Source organism: Erythranthe guttata, chromosome 5, assembly GCF_056151865.1.
Source record: "Erythranthe guttata isolate IM_541 chromosome 5, IM_541, whole genome shotgun sequence".
NCBI lineage: Eukaryota > Viridiplantae > Streptophyta > Magnoliopsida > Lamiales > Phrymaceae > Erythranthe > Erythranthe guttata.
The window spans coordinates 17,345,144-17,370,261 of NC_142537.1; the positions used below are offsets into that span (position 1 = coordinate 17,345,144).

The 25,118-nt window shown below is 36.9% G+C and overlaps 3 protein-coding genes across 3 annotated transcripts; all 3 read right to left on the reverse strand.

The window, feature by feature from the left end:
• Positions 1-484: 484 nt before the first annotated feature.
• Positions 485-10,465, reverse strand: LOC105967145 (LRR receptor-like serine/threonine-protein kinase FEI 2). Its single transcript, XM_088818046.1, has 15 exons — positions 10,386-10,465; positions 8,981-9,231; positions 6,854-7,085; positions 6,430-6,565; positions 6,139-6,210; positions 5,986-6,057; positions 5,190-5,261; positions 4,673-4,744; positions 4,521-4,592; positions 3,548-3,639; positions 2,560-2,721; positions 2,130-2,462; positions 1,688-1,933; positions 1,327-1,460; positions 485-1,135 (listed from the first exon to the last, which is right to left on the reverse strand). Exons 3-15 carry the CDS (start codon positions 6,945-6,947, stop codon positions 917-919), a joined length of 1,776 nt encoding a protein of 591 aa, XP_088674172.1. The 5' UTR covers positions 6,948-7,085; positions 8,981-9,231; positions 10,386-10,465; the 3' UTR covers positions 485-916.
• A 484-nt stretch (positions 10,466-10,949) lies between these two features.
• Positions 10,950-13,184, reverse strand: LOC105967063 (trihelix transcription factor GT-3b). Its single transcript, XM_012991626.2, has 2 exons — positions 12,599-13,184; positions 10,950-11,660 (listed from the first exon to the last, which is right to left on the reverse strand). Exons 1-2 carry the CDS (start codon positions 13,031-13,033, stop codon positions 11,094-11,096), a joined length of 1,002 nt encoding a protein of 333 aa, XP_012847080.2. The 5' UTR covers positions 13,034-13,184; the 3' UTR covers positions 10,950-11,093.
• Positions 13,185-23,162: 9,978 nt separating this feature from the next.
• LOC105966991 (F-box/kelch-repeat protein SKIP25) lies at positions 23,163-24,826 on the reverse strand. Its single transcript, XM_088818061.1, has one exon. The coding sequence runs from the start codon at positions 24,528-24,530 to the stop codon at positions 23,301-23,303; it is 1,230 nt and encodes a 409-aa protein (XP_088674187.1). The 5' UTR covers positions 24,531-24,826; the 3' UTR covers positions 23,163-23,300.
• Positions 24,827-25,118: the final 292 nt, after the last annotated feature.

Sequence of the window (25,118 nt, forward strand, 5' to 3'; positions counted from 1 at the left end):
CCTAGAGAAGTGAGAGAACACTTTATAACTACCTAGAGAGAAGAAAGGGCATTTTCTTGAAAGAGAGCTTGAATTAGCTCAATTAGGGTTTATGCTTCTTCTGCGGTGAGTAGAGCCAGCATAGAACGGGGGCCATTTCTCAAATTCATATTATTTTATACAGAGATTTAGAAAATTTGTTTATAATTGCATTACCGCCCCCCTCTCATAATATTTTTTAATGCATTCGACCCCCGCAAGGTTTGAATCTTGGCTCTGCTAGTGCCGGTGAGTAATGCGTGTGATTGTAATCGTCTCCATTGATCTGAAATATACATCTCCTTGCTGCGAACTACATTATCTCCGGTTCGATTCAATTGAGTAGTGAGTTTAGGTTTGAGATTGCACAAAATTACGTTGATCGATTCACAACAATCGGGAAATAAGGATAGGTAATAAATAGCAACAAGTTAAGACATTCATGCAAGTAAATGCCTACATAATATATGAAACCATAAACTATAGGCTAAAAAGTATTTTCAGTCTTGCGTTGTATCAATGACTGTTATGTGAGTAATAATACAAAAATGCAACCAAATTACGAAAATACCCATATCAGTATATGGAGACAGTAAATAAATTCAAACACTTGATATACAATTGATTCAGAGAAATGACCAGTAAAAAAGAAAAAGAAAAAGAAAATAATAATAATTTACATGAACAAAGAAAAACCTGATGCGGCAGGCAGATCACTCGCTCTAATTCGAGGACGACAAATGCAGAAAATCACCAGCATAAATTCCAATCATAATTTTTTGCCAAAAAGAATGAATAATTTCGAATTCAGAATATTCTGTGTTATTGTTGATTTCCGACTTTTTTTGCTGCAGATAAATAGGTTGGGATTTCTTTTGTTCGGTGAAAAGATTGGCCTTCAATCTGAGCTGGAATCGTAGAAGTCGCTAGGGCAAGGGGTCATGACTTCAGATTCAAGTATTTGAACTACCCTGTGCATGGTCGGACGTTCATCGGGTACTGAAGAAACACATTGCATGGCAATTGAAAGTAGGGCATCGAGGCTTTCTGCCTGCACTCTTTCACAGTGTAGATCGACTATTTCTCGTGGTCTATTTTCCGAAACTAAATAATTTAACTGCAACAAATGAAAGCAAATATATGAAACAGGTGAGGAGAAAACCTTAACAAATAATACGAGCATAGAATTACTATTCGTGCAATTTCTATAATAGGGTTAATTTTAACTACGATTGAATTTTTTTTGCTCAAAGGAGTAGATAATGTTGCAACATTTTCAACACTCAAAGCTCGAAAGGAAAATCGTACCCATCCAACAATGTTGAAGCCCTTCTCGATGAAAGATGCATCAGTAGGCCGCTTTCCGCTCACAATCTCGAGCACCAGAACACCAAAACTATAAACATCTGTCTTTTCTGTAGCTCTACCACTCTGCATATACTCTGCCCAATAAACATTTCAGTATACAAGTCAGGATCAAACGATTTGTAAGATCTCATTATCATGAAGGGGAAAATTTTCATAAGAGCATAAACGAACAGAACACTGAGAAAGGGTATCGGGATCTTTACGTATCTCTACTGAAACATATGTATATCAATGGACGAAAAAAATCAGGAAAAAAAAAACATATGTTTTCTGGCTCAGTAATATATTGTTGTACACATACCCGGAGCCAGATATCCAAATGTTCCAGCTACAATTGTTGTAATATGGGATTCTTCATCCTCCAATAATTTAGCCAGTCCAAAGTCGGATACTCTAGCATCAAAATTTCCATCAAGCAAAATGTTGCTCGACTTGATGTCTCGGTGAATAATTCTAGGTGAACAATCATGATGCAGATAGGCTAAGCCCTTTGCAGCTCCCATGATAATATTTAAACGAGCCTCCCAATCTAGTTGCTCTGCTCTATCTGCGTCAAAGAGAGATTGCATTATTAATAAAAACGATGGCCCCAAATCAAAGAGAAAGCAAGCATGTCGAGCTAGTCTTAGCGACAGATTGTTACTAATAACTGCCCAATTGCATGTTTTCGAATACAGTGAGTTCAGAGGAATATACCGAGAGTGTGGGACTTAATACTGAAAATAAATAAGGGAGTCGCTAACCATGAAGAGCTTCGTCAAGGCTGCCTCCTGAGAGGAAATCATATATCAACAATTTCGATTTCGGGGAATTGCAGTACCCTCGAAGGTTCACCAGGTATCGGTGTTTGATGCTTCCAAGAATTTCAAGCTCTCTTTCGAAAAAGCGATCAAAGCCCTCATTGACCTTCACGATCCTTTTTAAGGCAAATAAATTGCCATCATCCATCACAAGCTTGTACACAGTTCCAAAGCCCCCCATACCAATTATATGCTCTTCATTTAAATTCTCCAACTTTTTGATAATATCCTTGGAAGAGTAGGGCAGGTCTCCGTGAAACATTACAACCGAGGCTCCTGAAAAAATATCAACACAACATGATGGGATCGACTTTAAAGATAAAAAAAAAAAAAAAAAACTATGATTTGCATGCATGTGTATGAAGATATTTACCTCCACTAACATCCATAGCAAGGCTTTTGCCATCATTTTTACCAAGCCTCTTATACATGTAACAGCCCCAGAAACACATAAGAGCTACCAGAAGCAACGCACCCACAGTGGCCAGTGCACTAACCAGAAGCCTCCCTGAATTCTTCTTGGCTTGAAATTGGGCTAAAAACACCACAAAAGACAAAGATCAACAGCTACTTAAAAAATGATAGGATTAATTACAAAAAGTTCCCTTCGGGCTATCCATTCGAAAAAACACGAACAAGAAGCTAAGTTTGCATTACAAATACTCCATTGCCTTTGTTTCTATTTTGCAATTGCCCCTTTCAAGGGAGGTGTTTGCAAAGTAAAAACAAACCTGAAGGGGTGCTGTGATATCTCAAGGGGTGTTTCTAATTCTAAAAATAAGTTGGGTGTTTTTTTTATTAGATCACACACCTCAGGGGTAGTTAATGTAATTTTCCCAAACAAGGGGATAAAATGGCAAAAATACAAGAAGAATAGCCAAAACATAAATTTTGTAATCAATCAGAAAATCTGTAATCTCATAGAAGTATCTGAACAAAAATTCTACTTTGCTTGGGGTTTGGGAAAAGAATTTCCAGAAATATGACCAATACTCTAGTACTCTACCACTATTGTCTTATCTTAGGAGAAATAATATACGCTTAGGAGGGAAAGTAAGATGAGGGTTTTGTAGTCACTAAATTCCGCGAAAAGAACCTAAAGTGGTCAAGTCTTTTTTTACAGGTTTCCGGATTTTGGGTTCCTTCATCTTCAGATAGGTGAACCAATGGACCAGTATATTCTCATCCCACCAAAAAAACATGAAAAGATAAAGGAGGAAAACTACCCCACCCCTTCTTTGCTCACTGAGAAGGGCCAATGGTCGTAACTCACTATAGAATGTTGACTTCAGAACTCTGGCTGTAGAACTAGAATGACAGTAAATGAGCAGTTTACTCACGCAGCAGAGAGAATAAGGTACCTGAATCTGTAGGCTGCGAAAAGGATGAACCACTACCAGTTTTCGTACATCTTTGAATTTGCTTACCACACAGCCCACGGTTTCCAACAAATCTGGACATTAAATCAGAAAGTAAAATACCGATTAAAATACAATAAAGGGAAAAATAAACAGGAATAGCATAAAAGACCTATATGAACCCATCGAAAAACAAAATAAAATGCTAACATTGGAGCCGTAGCTAATTTATGCCTAAAATCCTAAAGCAGATGTTAAACCTCTTTAAATTAATACGGGACTAGCAAGATTCTATAAATTTAGCGAAATATTAAATTATCGAACTAATAATTTAGTAGATTTTTACCGAGTCGGGACCGGAAGAAATTATTATTTAAGCGAGCTTATCAATTTATGGAGTATATATTTATCGAGGTTCTACTGTATTACATTTATGGTCAATCCTTCTAGCAGCTTTAACCTCTTAAGAACTGCCTTGCTTTGTACTTCCAATTTGTGAGTAAGAAAAGATATCCTGTTTTAACTGATATCAGCTTTAAATTCAACTTGATAGGCTTGATGAACTTTTATAAATTTGATTGTGTTCATTATCCACTACAAAAATCCTATGATTTGTTTGTTCTCGGAGGAAAAGGAACCTAATAAGAAATAAAATTGTGGTACTTCAGAAGAAGGGATCATTTCCATACTTGGCAACCATTAGAAGTTAGAGAAGTGGCTTTAGAACTAAAATAGTAATTCCTCCTCTGTTCTCTCTGATTCTAGAGTTATCTACTGTATTCTTTTATATTCATAGTTTCACAATGTAAATATAGAAAAAAAAAAAGAATAGTTCAATCAGTCAAACAGAAATGCAGCATCTAAATAAACACACAAATAGCAAGGCTACAAGAAGAGAAATTAAGTGTATCAAATCAGGAGGCGAAAAGTTGAGTATGAAGGCCATGTAACTAGCATAGAAGAATTTGACACTTACGAGTCATTCCGGAAGTTCGCAAGAACACCATCAGAAGGTATAGGTCCCACCAGAAAATTTGTGGAAACATTACTTCAAAAATCATGACAATGAATTAGGCCGATCAGAAAAATATTAGACTGACATTTTTTAAAACTTTACAGGTCACTCACAAACTAGAAAGCTTGCTCAACTTTCCAAGTGTAGCAGGAATGCTTCCACTGAGAGAGTTGCTGGAGACATCCCTGCAAAAAGCAGCATATGAACAAAATATTAACTTTTAGGAATGCACCTAATCTATGCATTTCTATAAGTGTGATACCAAACACAAGCGGATATAGTTCAAGATGATCACATCCTGCTAATACAATTAGGAAGCAATCTTCTCAATAGAATACTTAGCTGCAATCTTCTCAATAGAATACTTAGCTAACCACTGAATTCACTCGGAGGATCTTGACTTCTATACTTTTGTGTGATCGGTGAAGGCAAAAATTAGAAGAGTATATATTATAATCACACCTTTAACTCTAAAGTAATTGGAAAATATGAATTTGAAAGGTAATTCCGAATTCATGCAAACTTTATAGAAAGAACCGGACAAGCCATAGCTCCAATACTGGATATGAGAAAGGTAAGATTCAAGCATAAAAAATATCAAGTATTCAGCAATTTCAGTATGTTGCTTACAAATTCTCAAGCTGAGACAGGTTTCCCAGTTCACCAGGAATCGATCCACTTAGGTAGTTACCCTGCAAAAATCTGTACAAATAGGATATGAAAAATCCCACACTTGATCCAAACAAAATAAAAGATAAATAGACTTAAACATTAAGACGAAAAGTGAATAGAAACAATAATTACAGTATTTCTTGGTATTTTTTGCTCAGCTATCACTCAGTGATTTTTGAAGGAGGTAAGACAAATAAGATGATTCAAAAAATATAGAGAATCCTGATGGTGACAAAATGTAGAAGTTCTCGCAACCTAAGAAATATATATGTTCGATGGGGGTCGCAAAAGGCACTGCTCTAGCACCAACTCTCCTGCCAGGACATAAATTGCTAAATCTTTGCATTTATTTATGAGAAATTTGATCAAATTCGTCAGTTCCACTCTACAAGTGAACTATGGAACAGTCGATACTAACATCAACAACAATTTCATGTGGGGTACAAGTCATATGTTGCTGGTACAAGTCATATGTTGCATATTTAAGAAGCTCTAGGTCACTGCATACCAAATACATTAGATAAGGAACTCGTCTTCGACATGGTCAGCAAACAAGTACAAAGAAATGCTATCCAGAAAATGATTCAGTAGACATAAGTCAGTTACATGCAATTTTTGCTATAGATCTTCGATTAATAGCCCAAAGTCAAAAAGGCCATTTTCCAATTTTGTGTCAGCAGAACTCAAAATTTCCGAAATATGACATTCAACAATTTTCAGAATAATGTAAAATTTCAGAATATAAATATATTACATTGATTGCAACTGAGTACAGTTCCCCAGTTCTGGCGGGATTTCCCCATAAAAGTTGTTGTCATGAAGAGCTCTACAAACGAGTAAAAAGCCATCATAAGTAGAAGTTATGGTTGAGATGTGAAAGGAAAAAGAAGCAAAAAAAGATACATACAGATATTGCAGGTTGTCTAGTTTCCCAATATCTGCTGATATTGGGCCACTCAACTTGCGGTTAGGGAGGCTCCTGCATTTTAAACAATCATTTACATTTAGGAGTGAAATTTATGCTTTCTTCATTTTATAAATTTATGCATGAATATGTGGCATAAACTGATGCACATGTATGCCCATGTGTTTGCCTGCCAAATATCTTTCAACTTTAACGAATGACAATTATATAAGTAGACTGATGCATCAAATTTTAGTAAGATTTCGTAACAGCCTTCAGTATCAAGGAACTTACAAGGCTGTAACTCGCTTTGACTTGGAGTCGCATTTTACTCCTTTCCAACCACACGGATCCTCATCCTCTGGTCTCCACTGCTGTAGAATACCATCTGAACTAATTATGGCTGTCCTAAAGTTGACAAGAGCTTGACCTGCAACTCAGAAAGTGAAATGTAACCATTTCGAAGAAATGCCTCCAGGACATCCATCGAAGTGGACTCAAACATTGCATTTCTTTAGTTATTTAGCATAGGAATAGCACTAGCAAAGGGCTTTCAACACCTCAATGATACAGCTTTAAAAGAAAAACACACTGCAATTCATCATTTTGTTTGCATTTATATATTGTAATATTTAGTCAATCTCTTAGCATATAAAGTCTTTAACTCAACTTCATTAACATAAAAAATAGATGTCAAATAAACAATTAGCCAGCGTACCATCAGGACTGAGAGCTTCAATTTCTTTTGGTAGACTGTAAAGCAACAGCATGCATAAAACTAAGTGCTGAAAATTCACAGGGAAACTGTTCATTGTGTTGCTGGTCAGGCATAATAAGATAGGTACAAAACATCAGATGTTTGAGGCTGTAAAATAACTCCACGGGTCATCCAGTAATTAAGTTGATAACTCAAAGAGCGGCCACTTGAAGAGAATATAAGAAAGTGTCTCCTGTAAAATAAAATTAATATGGTTAGTTCATAGAAGACATGAAAAAAAAAATGAAAATCTGGAAAAACGAAGTTCATGCATATTCTCTTTTTCTTTTCCAGAGTACAAAATCCATGTGGGATAAGATTTTTCGTATGTCTCAATAATGCTTCAAAAGACACTACTAAGACTTCCTGGTTTTAAAGTAATGCAAGCACCACTTAAAATATGTTCTTTGAAGTTTTAAATCGCACACAAGATCACACAGGTGCAGGGCCAAAGAACTGGTTGAAAAGTCGAAAGAAGAACATAATCATCAAACATAAGTGAGGGTCAAAGAAAAGATTATTCATGTTACAAGGATTCCACTTTTTATGAGCCTTCATTGTAACTTGTTGAAAATAGAATATGTTCAGCTTTTAACGCCTCGGGTTTATGAATGTAATTATTTTGACTTTGTTAAGTACTGAAACAATTATTCACAGATAAGATCCTTCGACTCAAACACGCAGTAATACGTTTAAGTTAACTTTTGCGGAGCAAGCTGTATTTAGTATTAGAAATAGGATTTATGAATAAGAGGTTAACTCAACTTGAAGAGACAAATAAGAGAAAATTTTACAAAAGTAAGACCTCGCATTTTTAATCACATAAGTATCCTCTTTTTAGAACTTTTGTATCAGAAGTAAGAAATTTACCCAATTTTCCCGAGTAATTAATGCATGTAACACACATTCTATCTTAGAAAATCTTAATCACATGATATTTGCTTATGCATTAAAATAACATTCAGTTCACAACTTTCTCATGACCTAAAAATTGACATTTCAGAGTCAAAAACTAGATATCTTTTACTTAATTCGTTACAAGTTTGATTGCAATTCAAAAACTAAAATATATAATAATAGTAATGACAATGGTTAAAAAAAAGGTAATTTATAGGCATATACTATATTCGCAATTTCAAGGATATTCTAGTCCTAGATTTATAAAGGGGCATGCAACCTATTTCAACCTAGATCCGAACCGAACCTCTACTCCGAGATTCTAAATACAGCTACACAACCTACACTGCAATTAGGAAAGTGAAATTGAAACTGAACCCCGCAAGAACTACCTGCTTGGTAGATAATTCATAATATAAATAGTTCTTTTTCAAACCATGAACTTCATATAAACACTGTTGCCCCCATAAAGAACAACCTTAAGAGAAACTGCAAAGGTAAAAATGATGAATTCCAAGCTAAAGAAGAAAGGAAAAGGATGCCAAGCAAACAAATCATTCGAGAACTCAAAATATTGTCGAATAAAATTATTAACACTAGCATAAGCCTATAACTGAAACAACCAGCTAAATCATGTGACATGGTTAATTCCGTGTGACACCACAAGTAAACAAGTGCGCAGACATTTCGAATTACAACAGCAAACGGCACTAAATATCAGAGAATGCCATCGCACCATCATTAGAGGGTACGTCACTGTACGCAAGCGGCCCAAAATCGATATTAGAATAACGCACGCAAGCTTTTCACCATCTAAGAATTGATAACCCCAATTATACACGGGATCAAAAATCACCAGTTCAATGGCATAATTCAGCCACCCAGTACTCCCTTCTTCCACCGATCACCCATACGTTCTAAACATTTCCCCAAAATCCCAATTAAACCCCCCCAAAAAAAAAAAAAAACTGCACACTCTAAAGCTAAATCAACGTACAACCTTCAGAAGCACAAAGTACAAGCACCACTAGCAACAGCAAAGTTTCTTTTCTCCCCAAACCCACACGACCTAAATCTCTGTTTCTAAAAACAGTGGGCTACTCTTCGATTGTTACAATTATATAAGCAGGTTAACTAAATTACGTAATGCGGATACAATTCTTCACTTTGAACAAACAAAATTAAAATTACCTGGAAGTAGCAGATTTGATCTATGAAATTTCAGCTCAGATAAGAGGTAAAGGATAGAGATAATGGCCGCTTCGTCCACTTTCTCTCTCTAAAATTATACGTGTATATGATGACGTCACTGCGTGTGTGTGTGTGTGTGCGCTGTGATGAGTGAGAGAGTGTTGGACTGTTTGGGTTTTGATGAGTGAGAGAGAGAGGTTTTTAGAGAGAGAAAATAGATGCTCGAAATCAGGGTCATTTACATGAATGGTGTAGATGTCCAATTAATTTACAGGAATGGTGTGGTTTTTTACACCTTTACAAATATGGTGTAAATCGCATTTCACAGTGGCGATTTTGACATTTTTTATGACATCTGACTTGGGTCAGCCGTCTTTGTGGGCTGATGCTGGAAAAATTGGACAAATTGTTACTCAAGGGTGCCACTTGGATAATCCAATTATGTATAATTTATTTTATTTCCCTTATTCATGATTAATTTTACAATTTACAAATTAAAAATAATTTTGTAAACTATACTTTTTAGTAATTACATATTAAAAATAACTAAATAAATAATCAGATTATAAATATAATGTTTTAATTAAAAATAATAATTATTAAAAAATGTAATCTGATTAAACAATGTGGGTGTAATATTTTTTTTTTCAATTTGCAATCAGATTATTTATAATCTTTTTCGTATATATTTTTTTAATAATTTATTGGGCGAATGGCAAATAGGCCCATCACATGGGACTTAAATGCACATTGGTCCACAAAAAAAAAAAAATAGTCGTTCAAATAAATCCATCCCCATTTCTTTAGTCTAAAATACATTCCATAATATAATTCTTATCAATTCCATCCATTATGCTCTAACTTCTTTAAACACATTGACTCCGGATTTAAAGAAATATATCACATTAACCCCCAAAATAATAATTTTTTGAATTTTTTTTTTTTTTTTTCTGAAATTTTTTTCCGGCCGGTCAACCATTGTTGACCGCCGGTCTCCGGCGTTGACTTTTTTTTTTTCTTTTTTTCTTTTCTTTTTTTGAATTTTTTAATTGAAAAAAACTAAATATTAAAACAATACATTAATAATCTGATTTTTATTTGTTTACAAAATATATATTAACATAATATTTTTAATTTGTAAATTGGAAAATTAATTATGAATAAGGGAAATAAAATGAATTATACACTATTGGATTATCTAGGTGGCACCCTTAAGCAACAACTTGTCCACTTTTTACAGCATCAACCCACAAAGACAGCTGCCTAAGTCAGATGTCATAAAAAATGTCAGAAATCGCCACTGTGAAATGCGATTTACACCATATTTGTAAAGGTGTAAAAAACCACACCATTCCTGTAAATTAATTGGACATCTACACCATTCATGTAAATGACCCCTCGAAATCAAGTAGAAGAAGCCAATGGGAGTTTGAGCCAGGCGGCACGTGCCACTGTGATGCGTCCGCACGTGTGACCGACGCCCCCGTGTTTGTGGATGACATTCCGATTTTTTTTAAATTGTGGGGTTAATTTGAGTTTGCCCCCTCAACTATGTGTTTAGTATCGTTTGGCTCCCTTGAGAATATCACACTTCACAAATCGGTTCCAAAAAAATTCGAAAATCAAAATCTCGCAAATTGGAACTAAAATAACTCGTTCCAAAATTGGAATTTTTCGGACACTAATCGGCAAAATTTTGAAAATTTCATTTTTTTAGTTAACTAAAATATAAAATGCATGCTGCACACCCGCGCACACACACACACCCATGCAAAGTAGTATTGATATTGCATAATTTCGGATCTGAGACCGGAATCTCATATATATTCCAATTCCGAACCAAAACATTTCAAATAAATGGAATCGGAATTTTTGGAAATCGGAACGTAAAATAGTTTCCACAGTCGAAAAAAATCGAATTGGAACCGACAGAAATCGAAAATTCCGTTCCAATTTCCATGAACAAAAGGAGTATCAATATTACTATGCATATATAAATAAAACCTCTAAGATTAGTTTCCAAAAGAAAGAAAAACTCCATTGCTATGTTTGAAATCCACCAAAAAAACCTATGTATGTATAAAAAAATTAGTTTCGACTGCAATAAAATTCGCTAAATTTCGTCACGAAGAAGTTTGTTAAGAAGCGTAGTCAACAGGGCGTCCCTCTTCACCGCCCGATTCTCCTCCCTCGACCGCCGCTGCTCCTCCCTCTCCCGCCAGGCCCTCTCCATCAACAGCCTCTCCCGCTCGAGCCTCTCCATCTTCTGCCGCCACTCCTGCTCGAATATATCCCTTTGGTGGGCCCGCTTCTTCACCGTATCCTTCCACTGCACATCGATCCTCTGCTGCTGCGCCATGAAACCCCTCATTGTTTCTCGAAGACCGTTGAGAATGCTTTCGTTTTTGTTCGAATAAATTTCCTTTTTTCCGGCTATTTTTTGTTGCTTCTTTTCCCTACCGGGTTTTCTCTTCGGAACCGTCGTCTCGTCTTCGGAGAATTCTTCATGATGGGATTGATCTTCGGAGATATTTATGAGGCGCTTCTTTCCTTTGGAAATACCGGTACTCTCAGTGTCGACATGTGGCGGCATTTGATTGGCCCTTGCTGTGAACACTGCGTGCAGCTCGTTGAAGAATGGACATTGTCGACCGTTTTCCACATCGGATGCTTCTTGCCCCTGTATTTTTAAACGAGCACCAAATTCGAAACGATTATTATATTAAATTAAATAACTTGACTAAATGATTAACTCGTTACACACGCGCGACATCTATGAAAATTCTCACTTTCAAGATCCGATTTTTAATTGAGATATATAAAGAGCAAAATATTACCGTTCTCCGATTTCGATAAAAACTCGGAGAAGTTACTAAAGTAAAGCCGAGGGTTCATTAATTGGGCTTTTGTTTCCCACAAAATGTTTCCTCGTTTCGTTGAGCCAAGAAATAAGCACAACTCCAACAAAAGGGAAAATTATTCGTACGGTCAAATCTTAAACGAGCCTCGTTTTATGGAACAACAAACTTCCAAATCATTTCTTTTACAACATTTCACTTTCCCATAATAATTTCCGCAAATACCGAAGCACGATACAATCACGAGTCAATAATAACATTTAAAATCACGAAATCCAACACGATATGACTAACTCAGATTTCGCAATTTATCCAAGCCACCCGTGACTATAATAATCATGACCACGAAAGAACTCACGATACTTCGATTTGGAACAAATTTTATCGCGAGAAAAAGAGATTACTGCGATCAATCAACTAGCTTCGACATGCACAAACAGAAACGGTTATTTGCGTTCGACCCGAATACAAATTCGATCGAGCTTTTAACTCAATTTAATCCAGATTCCATTATTCGAACATCAATAATAACATAATACCATTACACAGAGAAATTACGCGCAAACTCGATAAAAAAAAAAATCGGGTAAAACTACATTCCCGATTCGCGAAATCACGTATACAAATTTGATTTCATCAACCAACACATCAATTTAATCATTCAAACAAGGCACATAAATTTAACCAAAAAAACACACACACACACACACACACACACAAAAATCACATTCATGTATGTATATAATTAATTAATTAATACCTTATATCTGTTGACGAGGTTTTTCCACTTGCATTTGCACTGATCGGCGGTTCTCCGGTAGCCCTTCTCCCTCATTCGATTCGCCACCGCTTCCCACAAATTCTTGTTCCTCTTTGCTGTAATAAAATCCCATTCGAGCTGAGCCCTAATTTCGATGAACTCCCTTGTTTCCTGGTTGCTCCACTGCGGTACCCTCTCGTCCCTCCTCGGAAAATCATCGCCGCCGTCGTCCGCGCCGCCGGGAGGGGAGAACTGCGGCAGCGGCGGAGGAGGGAGGTGCGGGATCATGATGGGGTGGTGAACCTGGTGGTGGTGGTGGTGGAGCAGGGCGTAGGGAATGATGGGGTTTCTTGGAGTGGCGGCGGCGCCGCCGCCGCCGCCGCCGCTGCTGCTGCTAGGAAGGTGGCTGCTGACATCTCCGATGTTGTTGTACATCCTTTTTGTACGATTTTTTTTCGAGGTTTTTAAGGTTTTATTGGCAGTCAATTTTCAGGTTGAAGATGACTGATTTTCCATTTTTCTTTTTTTCTTTTTTCTTTTTTCTTTTTTTTTTTACAGAGGAAAGAAGATTGGTCGAGAATTGACTGTCGGAGAAAAAGGCTATTAATATATTATATATATATATATATATATATATATATATATATATATATATATATATATATATATATATATATATATATATATATATATATATATATATATATATATATTATATATGGGGGAGAAATTTATGAAATAAGAAATCTCATTAAATTAGAGTAATCAAGCCACATTATTTTTTATTTTTTATTATTTTTTTATTTTTTATGCATCACTTTCACATTATTCCATGTTTAAATTTGGAAAATTATATTATCTTATGGTGACTATTATACATTATTTATTAACTTTTTAATTGTTTATTGCTTTAGTTTAACTTCTTTTATTTTGGGATAAGGATGGTGTAAATATTTTTTTTCTTTTGGGCCTCGATCAAATAATTTTATACTATCGAGTCCAATTGGGCTTCAATCACATATCAATTTTATGGAATTTTCTTTTGGTAAAAGCTTATTTAACAATCGAAGTTATGGCTTGTAAACTAAGCTGGTTTAAATATTTATTTCTAAAAGTTAGGTGTTTGTAAATTTACTGGAAAATAAATTTAAATAAGAAAGAAGGGTCATGGATGTTTAGTACGTTATAGCTTAAAACTGCTTGTTTTAAGAGAAGTAAAAATAAAAATTGATTTTGCAAACACGTAAAAACAGATTATGAGTAAAGAAAAATTCATAATATTTGTAAAAGCTTTTGCAAACACAACCTAAATATATTATAAATAAAAAGATAATAATCTCTCCCATATTCCACGAATATATATATATATATATATATATATATATATATATATATATATATATATATATATATATATATATATATACACGGTAAATTATAACCACCCCTGAGGTATGATAAAATTATAAAAACACCCCTTCTGTTTGGGTAATTACAACAACCCATCAACTATAAATTTTCTTACACGTCTACCTTGCAGTTTCAAATTTAGTGGAATCTTCTTGACTATATGGAATATTATCAGTTTTGTACCCGTTTTATCCCATTCGAGCTCCACATTTTGAAGCAAGATGATCATAAGATGTATTTTTCCGGCGTATATATATATATCAAACTCTGGTGCATTAGAAACTGTATTTTTACACAAAACGAGTACAACCTAGAGCACACATTCCACAGAATCTAGATGATTATATTGAATTTGACACCAGAAGGGTAGATGTGTAAGAGGATCCATAGTTGATGGGTAGATGTAATTATTCAAATAAGAGGGGGGTTTTCGTAATTTGACCATAATTTACCCTATAAATTAAAATTGATAAAAGTCAGTTGTTGGGCCGTTGTGCACAGTTTAGTTTTAGCTAAATCTGAGAAGTCTCCAAAACAAGGCCCAATCATTTGTTTCAGGCCACCTTCATCTATTTAATGAATTAACAAATAGATTGTACCAAAATATTAAAAAAATAATAATAAATAATAATAATAATAATAATAATAATAATAATAATATAATTAAAAATCTTACAAATTAAACTTTCATTTTGAACCATATTCTGATTTATCGTGGTATATTTAAATTAAAGGGATTTTTATGCAAAAGTCCCCAACCAAGCATGTTTATTATTCTAGGTTTAGGGGACATATCTCTTTTACCAATAAGCCCATCCCTTTAATATTTATTATAACTAAAGGAAACATTCATGTATATCCCAATATTACCCTCAACCATTTATACCCAATTGTTAATTGTAATCCAAATTAATCAATTTTGTCCATAAAAGTTCAATTTTGACCACAAAAATTCAATTTTGACTTTTTTTTGGAGTATAATTTAATATGCTCCAATTTCATCCTTAACTTAATTTAATCTCAATTTGACCCCAAATTTCACAAATTATTAAATTTTGACCCAAAATTTTTTTTTTTCAAAAAATATTTTTTTTTTCAAAAATTTTTTTTTTGCCGCCGGATTCCGGCGTTGACCGGCGGTCAACGCCGGTCTCCGGCGTTGACTTTTTTAAATTTTTTTTTTTTTTTTTTCTTTCTTCCGGATTTTTTCGCCGGTTTCCAGCGTTGACCGGCGGTCAACGCCGGTCTCCGGCGTTGACTTTTTTTTTTTTTTTTTTTTTTTGCTTTTTTCTTTTTTTTTCTCTTTTCTTTTCTTTTGTTTTGTTTTGTTTGGTTTGTTTTGTTTTTCCACGTCCGCCGCTAAACGTTGACCGTAATTGTGCTGTCACTGACAGTAAATTAACGTAATTATACTGTCAATGATAGTTAATTAACGTAATTGTACTGCCGTTGACATTACATTTATGTAATTGTGTTGCCGTTGACAGTAAATTAATGCAATATTATATTTTTTTATTTATTATTATTTTTTTTTATTTTTTTTTGATTTGTTGACAAGTCAACGTAATTATATTACTGTCGTTGACAGTAAAATAACTGTAAACACAATAATATTACTGTCAACAACATCAATATTATTATTTTTTTGTGGTGTTTGTATTAATATTACTGTCTATTATTGTAATATTACTGTAAACACAATAATATTACTGTGGTTGACGGTAATATTACTGTTTGTTATAGTAATATTCATGTCAACCACATCAATATTATTCTTTTGTTTGGATATTTTGTTTGTTTGAGTTATTCACGGAGTAACGTAATAATATTACTGTCTACTATTGTAATATTACTGTTGCTATAGTAATATTACTGTTGCTATAGTAATATTACTGTCACTCACAGTAATATTAATTCTTTTGGTTTTTTTTATTTTGTTTACATTTGTTGAACGGACAACATAGTAATATTACTTTATTATACAATAATAATGAATTTTGTTGTGTTAATATTAATGTGCTAGAGATTAATATAGCAATATCACTGTGTTAAATTATAGTTTAGTTATTTTTACTGTGTTTAACAGTAGGGGCCTTAAGATATAGGTCCCTAGTGACAAACCTTATTAGAACTAAATGACAAGTCTAACTAAACATTTGCTTCACATCCTTTATTAAATTTATTCCAAAAATGCCCTTCTCCTACCAAATTCGAAATTTACCTTAAATAAATTCAAATTGCATTTATCATTTTCTTAGTCTGCATTTAATTTTTTCATTTTTCAAAATTTTATTTTTGCAGAATACCGATTTGTCCTTTTTTTTCCTTTCGTTTTTTTAGTATTTTATACATTATTATAAAAAAAAATCCTTTTTTTTACGTAACATGTATTGAAAATTAAAAAAATATATATGTTATTTTTTTATTTTTTTATTCAAATCTTCTATCAATAACTGCAGTTATCTATATTTACTGTAGTCATTATCATGCTTGTAGGCATATAAAACTGGAGTTTTACTTCTTCGTACATTGTCTGGCTATTCATATACAATACATCATCTGGCTATTCATATATGGATATTCATATACAGTACATCAACTTGTAGTATACTACGGTGTACTGTGGTATACTACGCAGGACTATACTATACTACGGTGTACTATTCCAAACCCTAGCCGCCAAAAACTCCTAGCCGTCGCCAACCCTAGCAATCGACGCAGCCGCCGTCAAACCCTGGCAGCCGACAACTGCAACCGTCGGCACCCATAATCACCTACCATCTTTTGAAAAACCTAGATCTGGAATTTTGAACCCTAACGTGTGCCGCCACGCAATCATTGCCCTAAAAACGTTCTCAATAACCTGTAACAAATCGAATAAAAATAGCAAATCAGATCCAAAACCAAGTCAAAATTCTTAAAAAATCAACAAAACATATACAATTAATCAACATATACTTTTAATCACAGATCTATACAAAAAAATGAAAAAAAATTAGCAAATATTATAAAAAAAAAAAAAAAAAAAAAAAAAAAAAAACCTGTTTCTCCGCCATATAATACCCCGCCGCTGCCGCCTCCACCACTTCCTCCGTCGCTCCACTCCTGCTCTCTTGGTCGCCGACCTTTGTGCTTGATGGAGAAGCAAGATAGAGATGTAAGAGAAAAAGAGAGAGGAGAGAGATCGATATAAAGAAGACGAGAGGAAAAAGCGAGAGAAAAGATGGAAGAAGAGAAATAAATCTGAGATGAGAAACGTGATATATGTAAGTTATATTATTTAAGGTATAAGGGCAAGATAGGGATTAAAAAAAATTTAGGGATGTGAGTCATATATTATTTCAAATTGAGGATTTAATTAAAAGATTGAATTTAGACTTGTCATTTAGTTCAAATTAGGTTTGATTTGAGGGACTCATAGCATATTACCCCTTAACAGTAATATAGTTAATATTACTGTCATTCAAAGCAATATTGTTGTTTAAACGGAAAAAAAAGTTACAGAAAAAAAAATTAAAAAAAAAATAAAAAAAGTCAACGCCGGAGACCGGTGTTTATCGCCGGTCAACGCCGGAATCCGGAAGAAAAAAAAAAAAAAAAAAAAAAAAAAGAAATTAAAAGTCAACGCCGGAGACCGGCGTTGACCGCCGGTCAACGCCGGAATCCGGAAAAAAAAATCCGGAAGAAAAAAAAAAAAAAAAAAAAAAAAAAAAAAAAAAAAAAGTCAACGCCGGAATCCGGCGGAAAAAAAAAGTTTTTGAAAAAAAAAAGTTTTGGGTCAAAATTGAATAATTTGTGAAATTTGAGGTCAAATTGAAGTTAAATTAAGTTAAGGATGAAATTGGAGCATATAAAAGTAAGAGGGGTTATTTTAGTCCTTTACATAAATCTGGACCATGTGTGGACTTATTGGTAAAGGAGAATATTGTCTGTATCTCTTTATGAATAAGTTCCCACTGATGGGCTTATTTGTAATATGCCCTAAATTAAATTTATACTAGATTGAGTCATTTTCTGTTAGTCTGAGTTTGATATTAATTGTCCACGTAGAAATGTCTGATTTTGTACATTAAATATTGCGAACGTTTATATATGTTTAATGTACTGACAATTAGTATCAAAGCCAATATGACGAGTTTCAATTTTAAAATCAATTCGTTATATCCCTTTTAAAATAGGTCGAAGGTATCTAATTTCCAAATCATGAAACGACCATAAGTGACATAATTTACTCTATTAAATAATAAAATAAAAAAGATTTTGTCATGCCCAAATCAAATGGTTCATGCTTATAATTGTATGTATACATGTCAGCCACTCCATTAAGATAAACATATTTATTAAACATATATATAAATAATTTTATTTTGTTGCTGATTGTGACATGGGAAATATAGTATAGTTAGCAATTAATTATATAAAATGCATTTTTCATGAATTTTGATATTCAATTGTTAACATATTTAGGCCGGCCAAACTTTCTTCAAATATCAACATTGGTTAATTACTAATTACTCACAACAAGACAAATAATATCTAACTAGGGTGACAACAATTATTATAGTAATTTTTTCATTTACTATTATTTTTATTTATTTATTTAGTTTAATCAAAGTTGTCACCTAAATAGCTCATTTATTCAATATGTCGACATTGAAAGAAAATTTGTCACATCTGAGGTAAAATATACTGGTTGGATCTTTACAATTCATATACACACAAACATACACATATTTATATTGGTGTGTAAATCAACAATAAAAATTCAGCAGACATAACTGATGATGTTAGAAATAGATCACCTTAGGGTGTTGAAGTAGGATGAGCTGGAAGAGTAGAGTGAATCACTGGCTCACGAGCTTGATGACCTTGAGATACCTGCGATCACAGAACACGTTAACTAAACCGGGGGTTGATCCGGCGAAAACCCCTCCGACACTCAAGTCAAACGTGCGGATAGTATAAATAGTCCAAAGAATACATATTGTAGTATTGCTCAGATAATAGGACCTACCTTAAGGAATGAGTTCAAACTTTTATTTATAGCTTAGTCGAGATTGTTAGGCTCAAACCTTACTTGAAGGTGATTGGGCCTCGGTGATAGTGGTCTTCAATATTGGGCTCGTGGCCCATTAGGTCAATAAAATTGTAGGCCCATTGGGTTGGTCCAATTAGGCATATCATTAAGCCCCCTCACTCTCGAGTCGATGTGGGGGCCATGTTGAAATGGGTGCCAAATCGTGTCGAGAGTAAAAATTGTAGTAGTCGCTTGTTGGCGTATGGCCTGATGATGTGCAAAACCGCGTTGGCGCGTGTGTCGGAGAGGAGTGAAGGCGCGTTGGCGCGTAGCGCGACCAATTTGTCGCGATATAAGTTACTTGAGTCGTCGGTGTTGTCCCGCGACGATGTAGTAGCTCGAATCAAGTTATCTCCTCGTGGGAGTTGTCTCATCATGGGGTAATAGAGTTGATCGAGTTATCTCCTCGTGGGAGTTGTCTCGCGATAATGTAGTAGCACGGAGCTAGTATTCTACTCGTGGGAGTTGTTATTTATCAACATTGTCAATGTTTTGACGCGTTGCTTGTATGTGTTTACATATAGCCTTGTGCGTGATGTACTTGAGGAGGGGATCAGGCTCTCAAGATAATTTTATGTGGATCGTGCCTCTTGTTAGACCTCGTGGGTCGTAAGTATGTTTGGACGGTGACCACGTTTTAATGAAGGACCCATCGAAAACAAGTAGATAAATTTTGAGTAATCAAGCTGGCCAGGCTATATAGATTCCCATAATATCTCTAAGTGTTTCTAGGGTTGTAACCATGCTAACTTGAGCTTGCGATTATATAGTGAATTTCGGACGAGTTGTCTCCTCATGGGAGTTGTCTCGAGCGAAGTTGTAGGAGCATTGGACGCACGATTGGGGAGCATGCGGATTCAGGTCGCTCTTAGCGAGTTGTCTCCTTGTTGGAGTTGTCTCGCATCGAGTCTTATTACCGAGCGAGGTGGCACCTCGTGGTAGTTGCCTTGCAACGGGTTCGTAGTGCCGAGTGATTTGGCTCCTCGTGGGAGTTGTCTCGCTGCGGGTTGGTAGTACCGAGCGAGTTGTCTCCTCGTTGGAGTTGTCTCGCTGCGGGTTGGTAGTACCGAGCGAGTTGTCTCCTCGTTGGAGTTGTCTCGCTGCGGGTTGGTAATGCCGAGCGAGTTGTCTCCTCGTGGGAGTTGTCTCGCCGCGGATTGGTAGTACCGAGCGAGTTGTCTCCTCGTGGGAGTTGGCTCGCTGCGGGTTGGTAGTACCAATCGAGTTGTCTCCTCGTGGGAGTTCTCTCGCTACGGGTCCGTAGGACCGAGCGAGTTGTCTCATCGTGAGAATTGTCTTGCTGCAGATTCGTAGTACCGAGCGAGTTGGCTCCTCGTGGGAGTTGTCTCGCTGCGGGTTGTGGTACCGAGCGAGTTGGCTCATCGCGGGAGTTGTCTCGCTGCGGGTTCGTAGTAACGAGCGAGTTGGCTCCTCGTGAGAGTTATCTCGCTGCGGGTTGTGGTATCGAGCGAGTTGGCTCCTCGTGCGAGTTGTCTCGCTGCGGGTAGGGATGGGGGGTGCGGTAGTTGTCACGCGGGTGCGTACACTGCACGCGCGGAGGAGAGAGAGAACGGGCGCGTGCGGCGTACGCGCGGTGAGAGAGGGAGCGCAATAAAGCTGCGCGCATGGCGCGTGAGAGACACGCACGAACTGGCAATTGTTCTGACTTTTTCCTTTGTTTTTTTTTTTGTTTTTCCTTGGGTCGTGCGCGCGTCAGACCCCTTTTTCTTTTTCTTTTTTTCCATCTTCTTCTTTTTTTGTGTTCTTTAGGTGGTTGATGTTCACCTCTTGGGGATTTGGGGATGTTCTATTTTTTGAGTAGGCAGAGTATATCCGGCTCTTGAGATGGCCCAACTTAGGATACGACCATCTTGTACCATTGGGATGAGATGCTCAATCTTGGGGTGGGATAGTGCCCAACTTTAGGATGAGGCGATCACGAAAACTTGGGATGAGATGCCCAACCTTCGGTTGAGATGTTATATTCGAGACCTATGGTTTGAGGTGAATGCGCACGGTTGTGCCATTGTTTCAGTGGCAGCACGAGTTGAAGCTTCCACGATCGTACGGTGAAGGTCCTCTTCGGTTATCTGAACCGTTCGAGGGGGGCGGAGGTAGGCCGCAAGGGAGTCGGTAACCCTTGGCGAAAGAAATGTTTTGGGGGCACTGTAAATCCCCAGGGAGATGATAATCCTTGGCGAACGAAATATTTTGGGGGCAGAGGTAAGCCCACAGGGAGTCGATAACCCTTGGCGAATGAAATATTTGAGGGCAGAGGTAAGCTCCCAGGGAGTCGATAACCCTTGGCGAACGAAATGTTTAGGGCGAACATTAAACCCCCAGGGAGTCGATAACCCTTGGCGAACGAAATATTTTAGGGGCAGAGGTAAACCCCCAGGGAGTCCATAACCCTTGCTAGCGTTGAAGGCCTCATCGGTGGTCTGAACCGATCGAGGGGAGGGAAGAAGTGGATCCTATTGAGGATCTAGTGGGACATCCGAGGAAGGTCTCGTGGTGGATCCCGAGCGCGAGGAGGAGGAAGTGGCAAGCCAGAGCCTCCACGAGGTGGGAGGTCGTTAGCAGTCACACTCCCCCTGAGCAAATGTCTCAAGGCCATCATGCGTGCTACGTGATTAAGTCTGTCTTCCCACAGGTGGCGCCAAAATGATATGCTAGAGATAGATCATCTTAGAGTGTTGAAATATGATGAACTGGAAGAGCAGAATGAATCACTGGCTCACGAGTTTGATGACCTTGAGATACCTGCAATCACAGAACACGTAAACTAAACCGGGGGTTGATCCGGCGGAAACCCCTCTGACACTCAAGTCAGACGTGCAGATAGTATAAATAGTCCAGAGAATACATATTGTAGTATTGCTCAGATAATAGGACCTACCTTAAGGAATGAGTTCAAACATTTATTTATAGTTTAGTCGAGATTGTTGGGCTCAAACCTTACTTGAAGGTGATTGAGCCTCGGTGATAGTGGTCTTCAATATTGGGCTCGTGGCTCATTAAGTCAATAAATTATAGGCCCATTGGGCATTGGGTTGACCCAATTAGACATATCAATAACCTTCACCGAGTATGATAAAAATATCACAAAGTAAACATACGCAATAATAATTATTATTTTAAGAAGGATGATCATCTCTTTTTTTTTTAATCTTAAAGTTGTCGTATTATTATCATTTTTTAATAATAACAAAAAAAAAAGGGGTCATTTTGTGAAGAAAAAAATTACACAATAGAACAAAAATAAAATAATTTGGTGTAGTTTTTCTATTTACACATAATCATATATTGTGTGTCCCTAAATATTCATCAAAGATTTTTTTTATTAGAAAAAATAAAGAGAACACATGTAATAATTGATTACTGACAGACCAGCAAACCTGAACTGAGTCAATAAAAATCTATTCTCACACACACATATACACATATACAGACACATATATACACTCACACACTGACACACATATACACATAGTCACATGGCTTATGCAACAGACTGGATAGATGAATAGAAGAAAGAGATCTTATTAATACACTCTGAAAAGTTGTCTTTTGTCTTTTAGCTATATTTACATATTCTATTAATTATTATTATTCACCATAGAAAACACAAAATTATATATATATTTTCCAGAAAATTAAGGTATTAATTAGGAGTATTATTTTCTAGAGACGTTTTCTTTCTATTTATTAAGAAATATTGTAACACGAGATTCTTAATATAATAAAGAGCAAATTACGGCCAACCGCTGAGTTATGGTCAAATTAGAAAAACTCTCATCATGTTTGGGTAATTACAGTTACCTCCTTCAACTATGTATTATCTTACGAAAAACTTCACAGAGAAAAAATTAGGGACGTCAAATCAGTAAAACCAAAATTTCGGTAAGCCAACATTTCATATTGTTTACCAAACTGAATATACAATTTGGTTTGGTAAATAACCGAATTACATAAATTTTATGTAAAAATATTTAAAAAGAAGGGATGACTATAATTACCCAAAATAGAGGGATTTTTTGTAATTTGACCATACATCAGGAGTGGCCGTGGCCGTAATTTACCTGAAAATAAATAATAATTCCACAAAATTAAATTAATTTATGAATTGCCAAAGTACAGTTAAATACATTTTTCATTTTAATTTACTAGTGATATACAAAATATTTATATAGAATTTATAGTAAAAAAATAAAATTAATCGGAATGACTCAATCTAGGTAAGATATGAATCCCCATGACTTGGAACCCAGGCGGAGCATCCACCACCCACATTCTAATCGGCGGCGGCGCCGCCACATCAACCACGGCGATCCTAACCCCATCGCAGCACAAAACGCAAACCCTCCCACCCGCCGCGGCCAATTGCAGCGCGCCTTTGAGCATACTATCCTCCACCACCTCCACCCATTCGTCGATCACGTGATCGTACCTTTTGAGCGATCCTCTCGACTCATCCACCACGTAGATCGTCTCCTCCTCCATCGCCGCCGCCGGACCTCTCCACCCCGCCAGCATCCCCTCCGGCATATTCCCCCAGCAATCGGTCTCCACATCGTAGATCGTGCCTTCCTTCGCCGTATCTCCTTTCACGTTCACCATACACAGCTTCTCCCTCCACCCGACTGCGTCGATCGCGTCGCGGCTGAATTTCCCGCCCTTCAGCCTCCCCATCTTCCGCCACGCCCAGCGGCGGCGCCGCCGCCGCTGGGCGGCGGCGCTACTACTAAAGTCCCACCTCTCCACCGACTGCGCGACGTCCAGTTTATAGTGGGACCCGATCCCGCTCGCGACGTAGATTGAGCCGCCGGCGGCGCCGGCGGCGCACCACCGCCGCGGCGTGGAGAGCGGGGGGCCGCGGGCCCACTCCTCCGACGACGGGTTGAAGACGAGCGGGTGGGGTAGGGCGGGGAGGAAGCGGTCGTCGGTGGCGGCGAGGACGACGAGATTGCCGGAGACGGCTAGGGTTTGGATCGGGAGGTTCCGGGAAATGAAGGAAGGGTGGCGGAAGAGGAGGCGGAGCGGCGGATCGGAGGGCGGCGGGGGGAGGGCGGTCCAATTAGACGAGATCGGGTCAAAGGAGCTGAATTCGACGGAGTTTGAGGCGTGTGATTCGGTTTCGGCGGGCAACAGGACGGCGTAGAGAGAGAGAAAAGGCGGGAAAGTAGGAGCGTAGATGAGGCGGCGCCATGAGCGGCAGACGGAGTAGAGAATTGAAGGTGGGACTAGAGAGAGGCAGAGTTGGGCTATGTCGTCTGGTATTCCGGGGAGTAAGGACTGGTGGCGGATTTGTTGTTGTTGTTGGTGGTGGTGGTGGTTGTTCTCCTCCTCCATCTCCTGGTGGTGGCGGTGGTGGTGCTTCAGCCTTTTGGCGGTGGAGATTGGGGTTTCTGGAAGAAGAATTGTGGTGGATATGGGATTGCTCATTTGGGAGGAAATTAGAGAGATAAGAGAGAGGAACTGTTTAAAGAAAGGGAAAGTTGGGGGGTGGGATTTAAATATTATTTATTTGAATTATTTATTAGAATTAATTATTGAGAATTAAAATGTAGGGGAAGATTTGAAGTCAAGCATAAAAGGCAAAAGTTGGATAGTTGTAGGGTAACGGCCACTTGTGTATACTTTATTATTTTTCCCCTTTACTTTATTCTCTTCATTTGTAATTTATTTGGCTTTATTACACTTTGCACCCTTGAAATATATTATTTTGACACTTTGCACCTTTGAATCATGTTTAATCGTTCAAATTGCATCCTAGTTTATTTTCCATTTTGAATTTTCATTGTTGACCTCTTTTTTGATTGTCGACAGAGTCATTTTCGCTCGAAAATACATTAGCACTTTGCACCCTGGAGAAAAATCAATTGAATAGACAAAAATGACCATGTTGACGATAAAAAATAAGTTAACGGCGGAAAATTATGGTCAGAAATGGGGTGCACTTTGAACGATTAAACATGTTTTGAGGGTCCAAAGTGCCAAAATCATGCTTTCAATGGTGCAAAGTGAAATTAA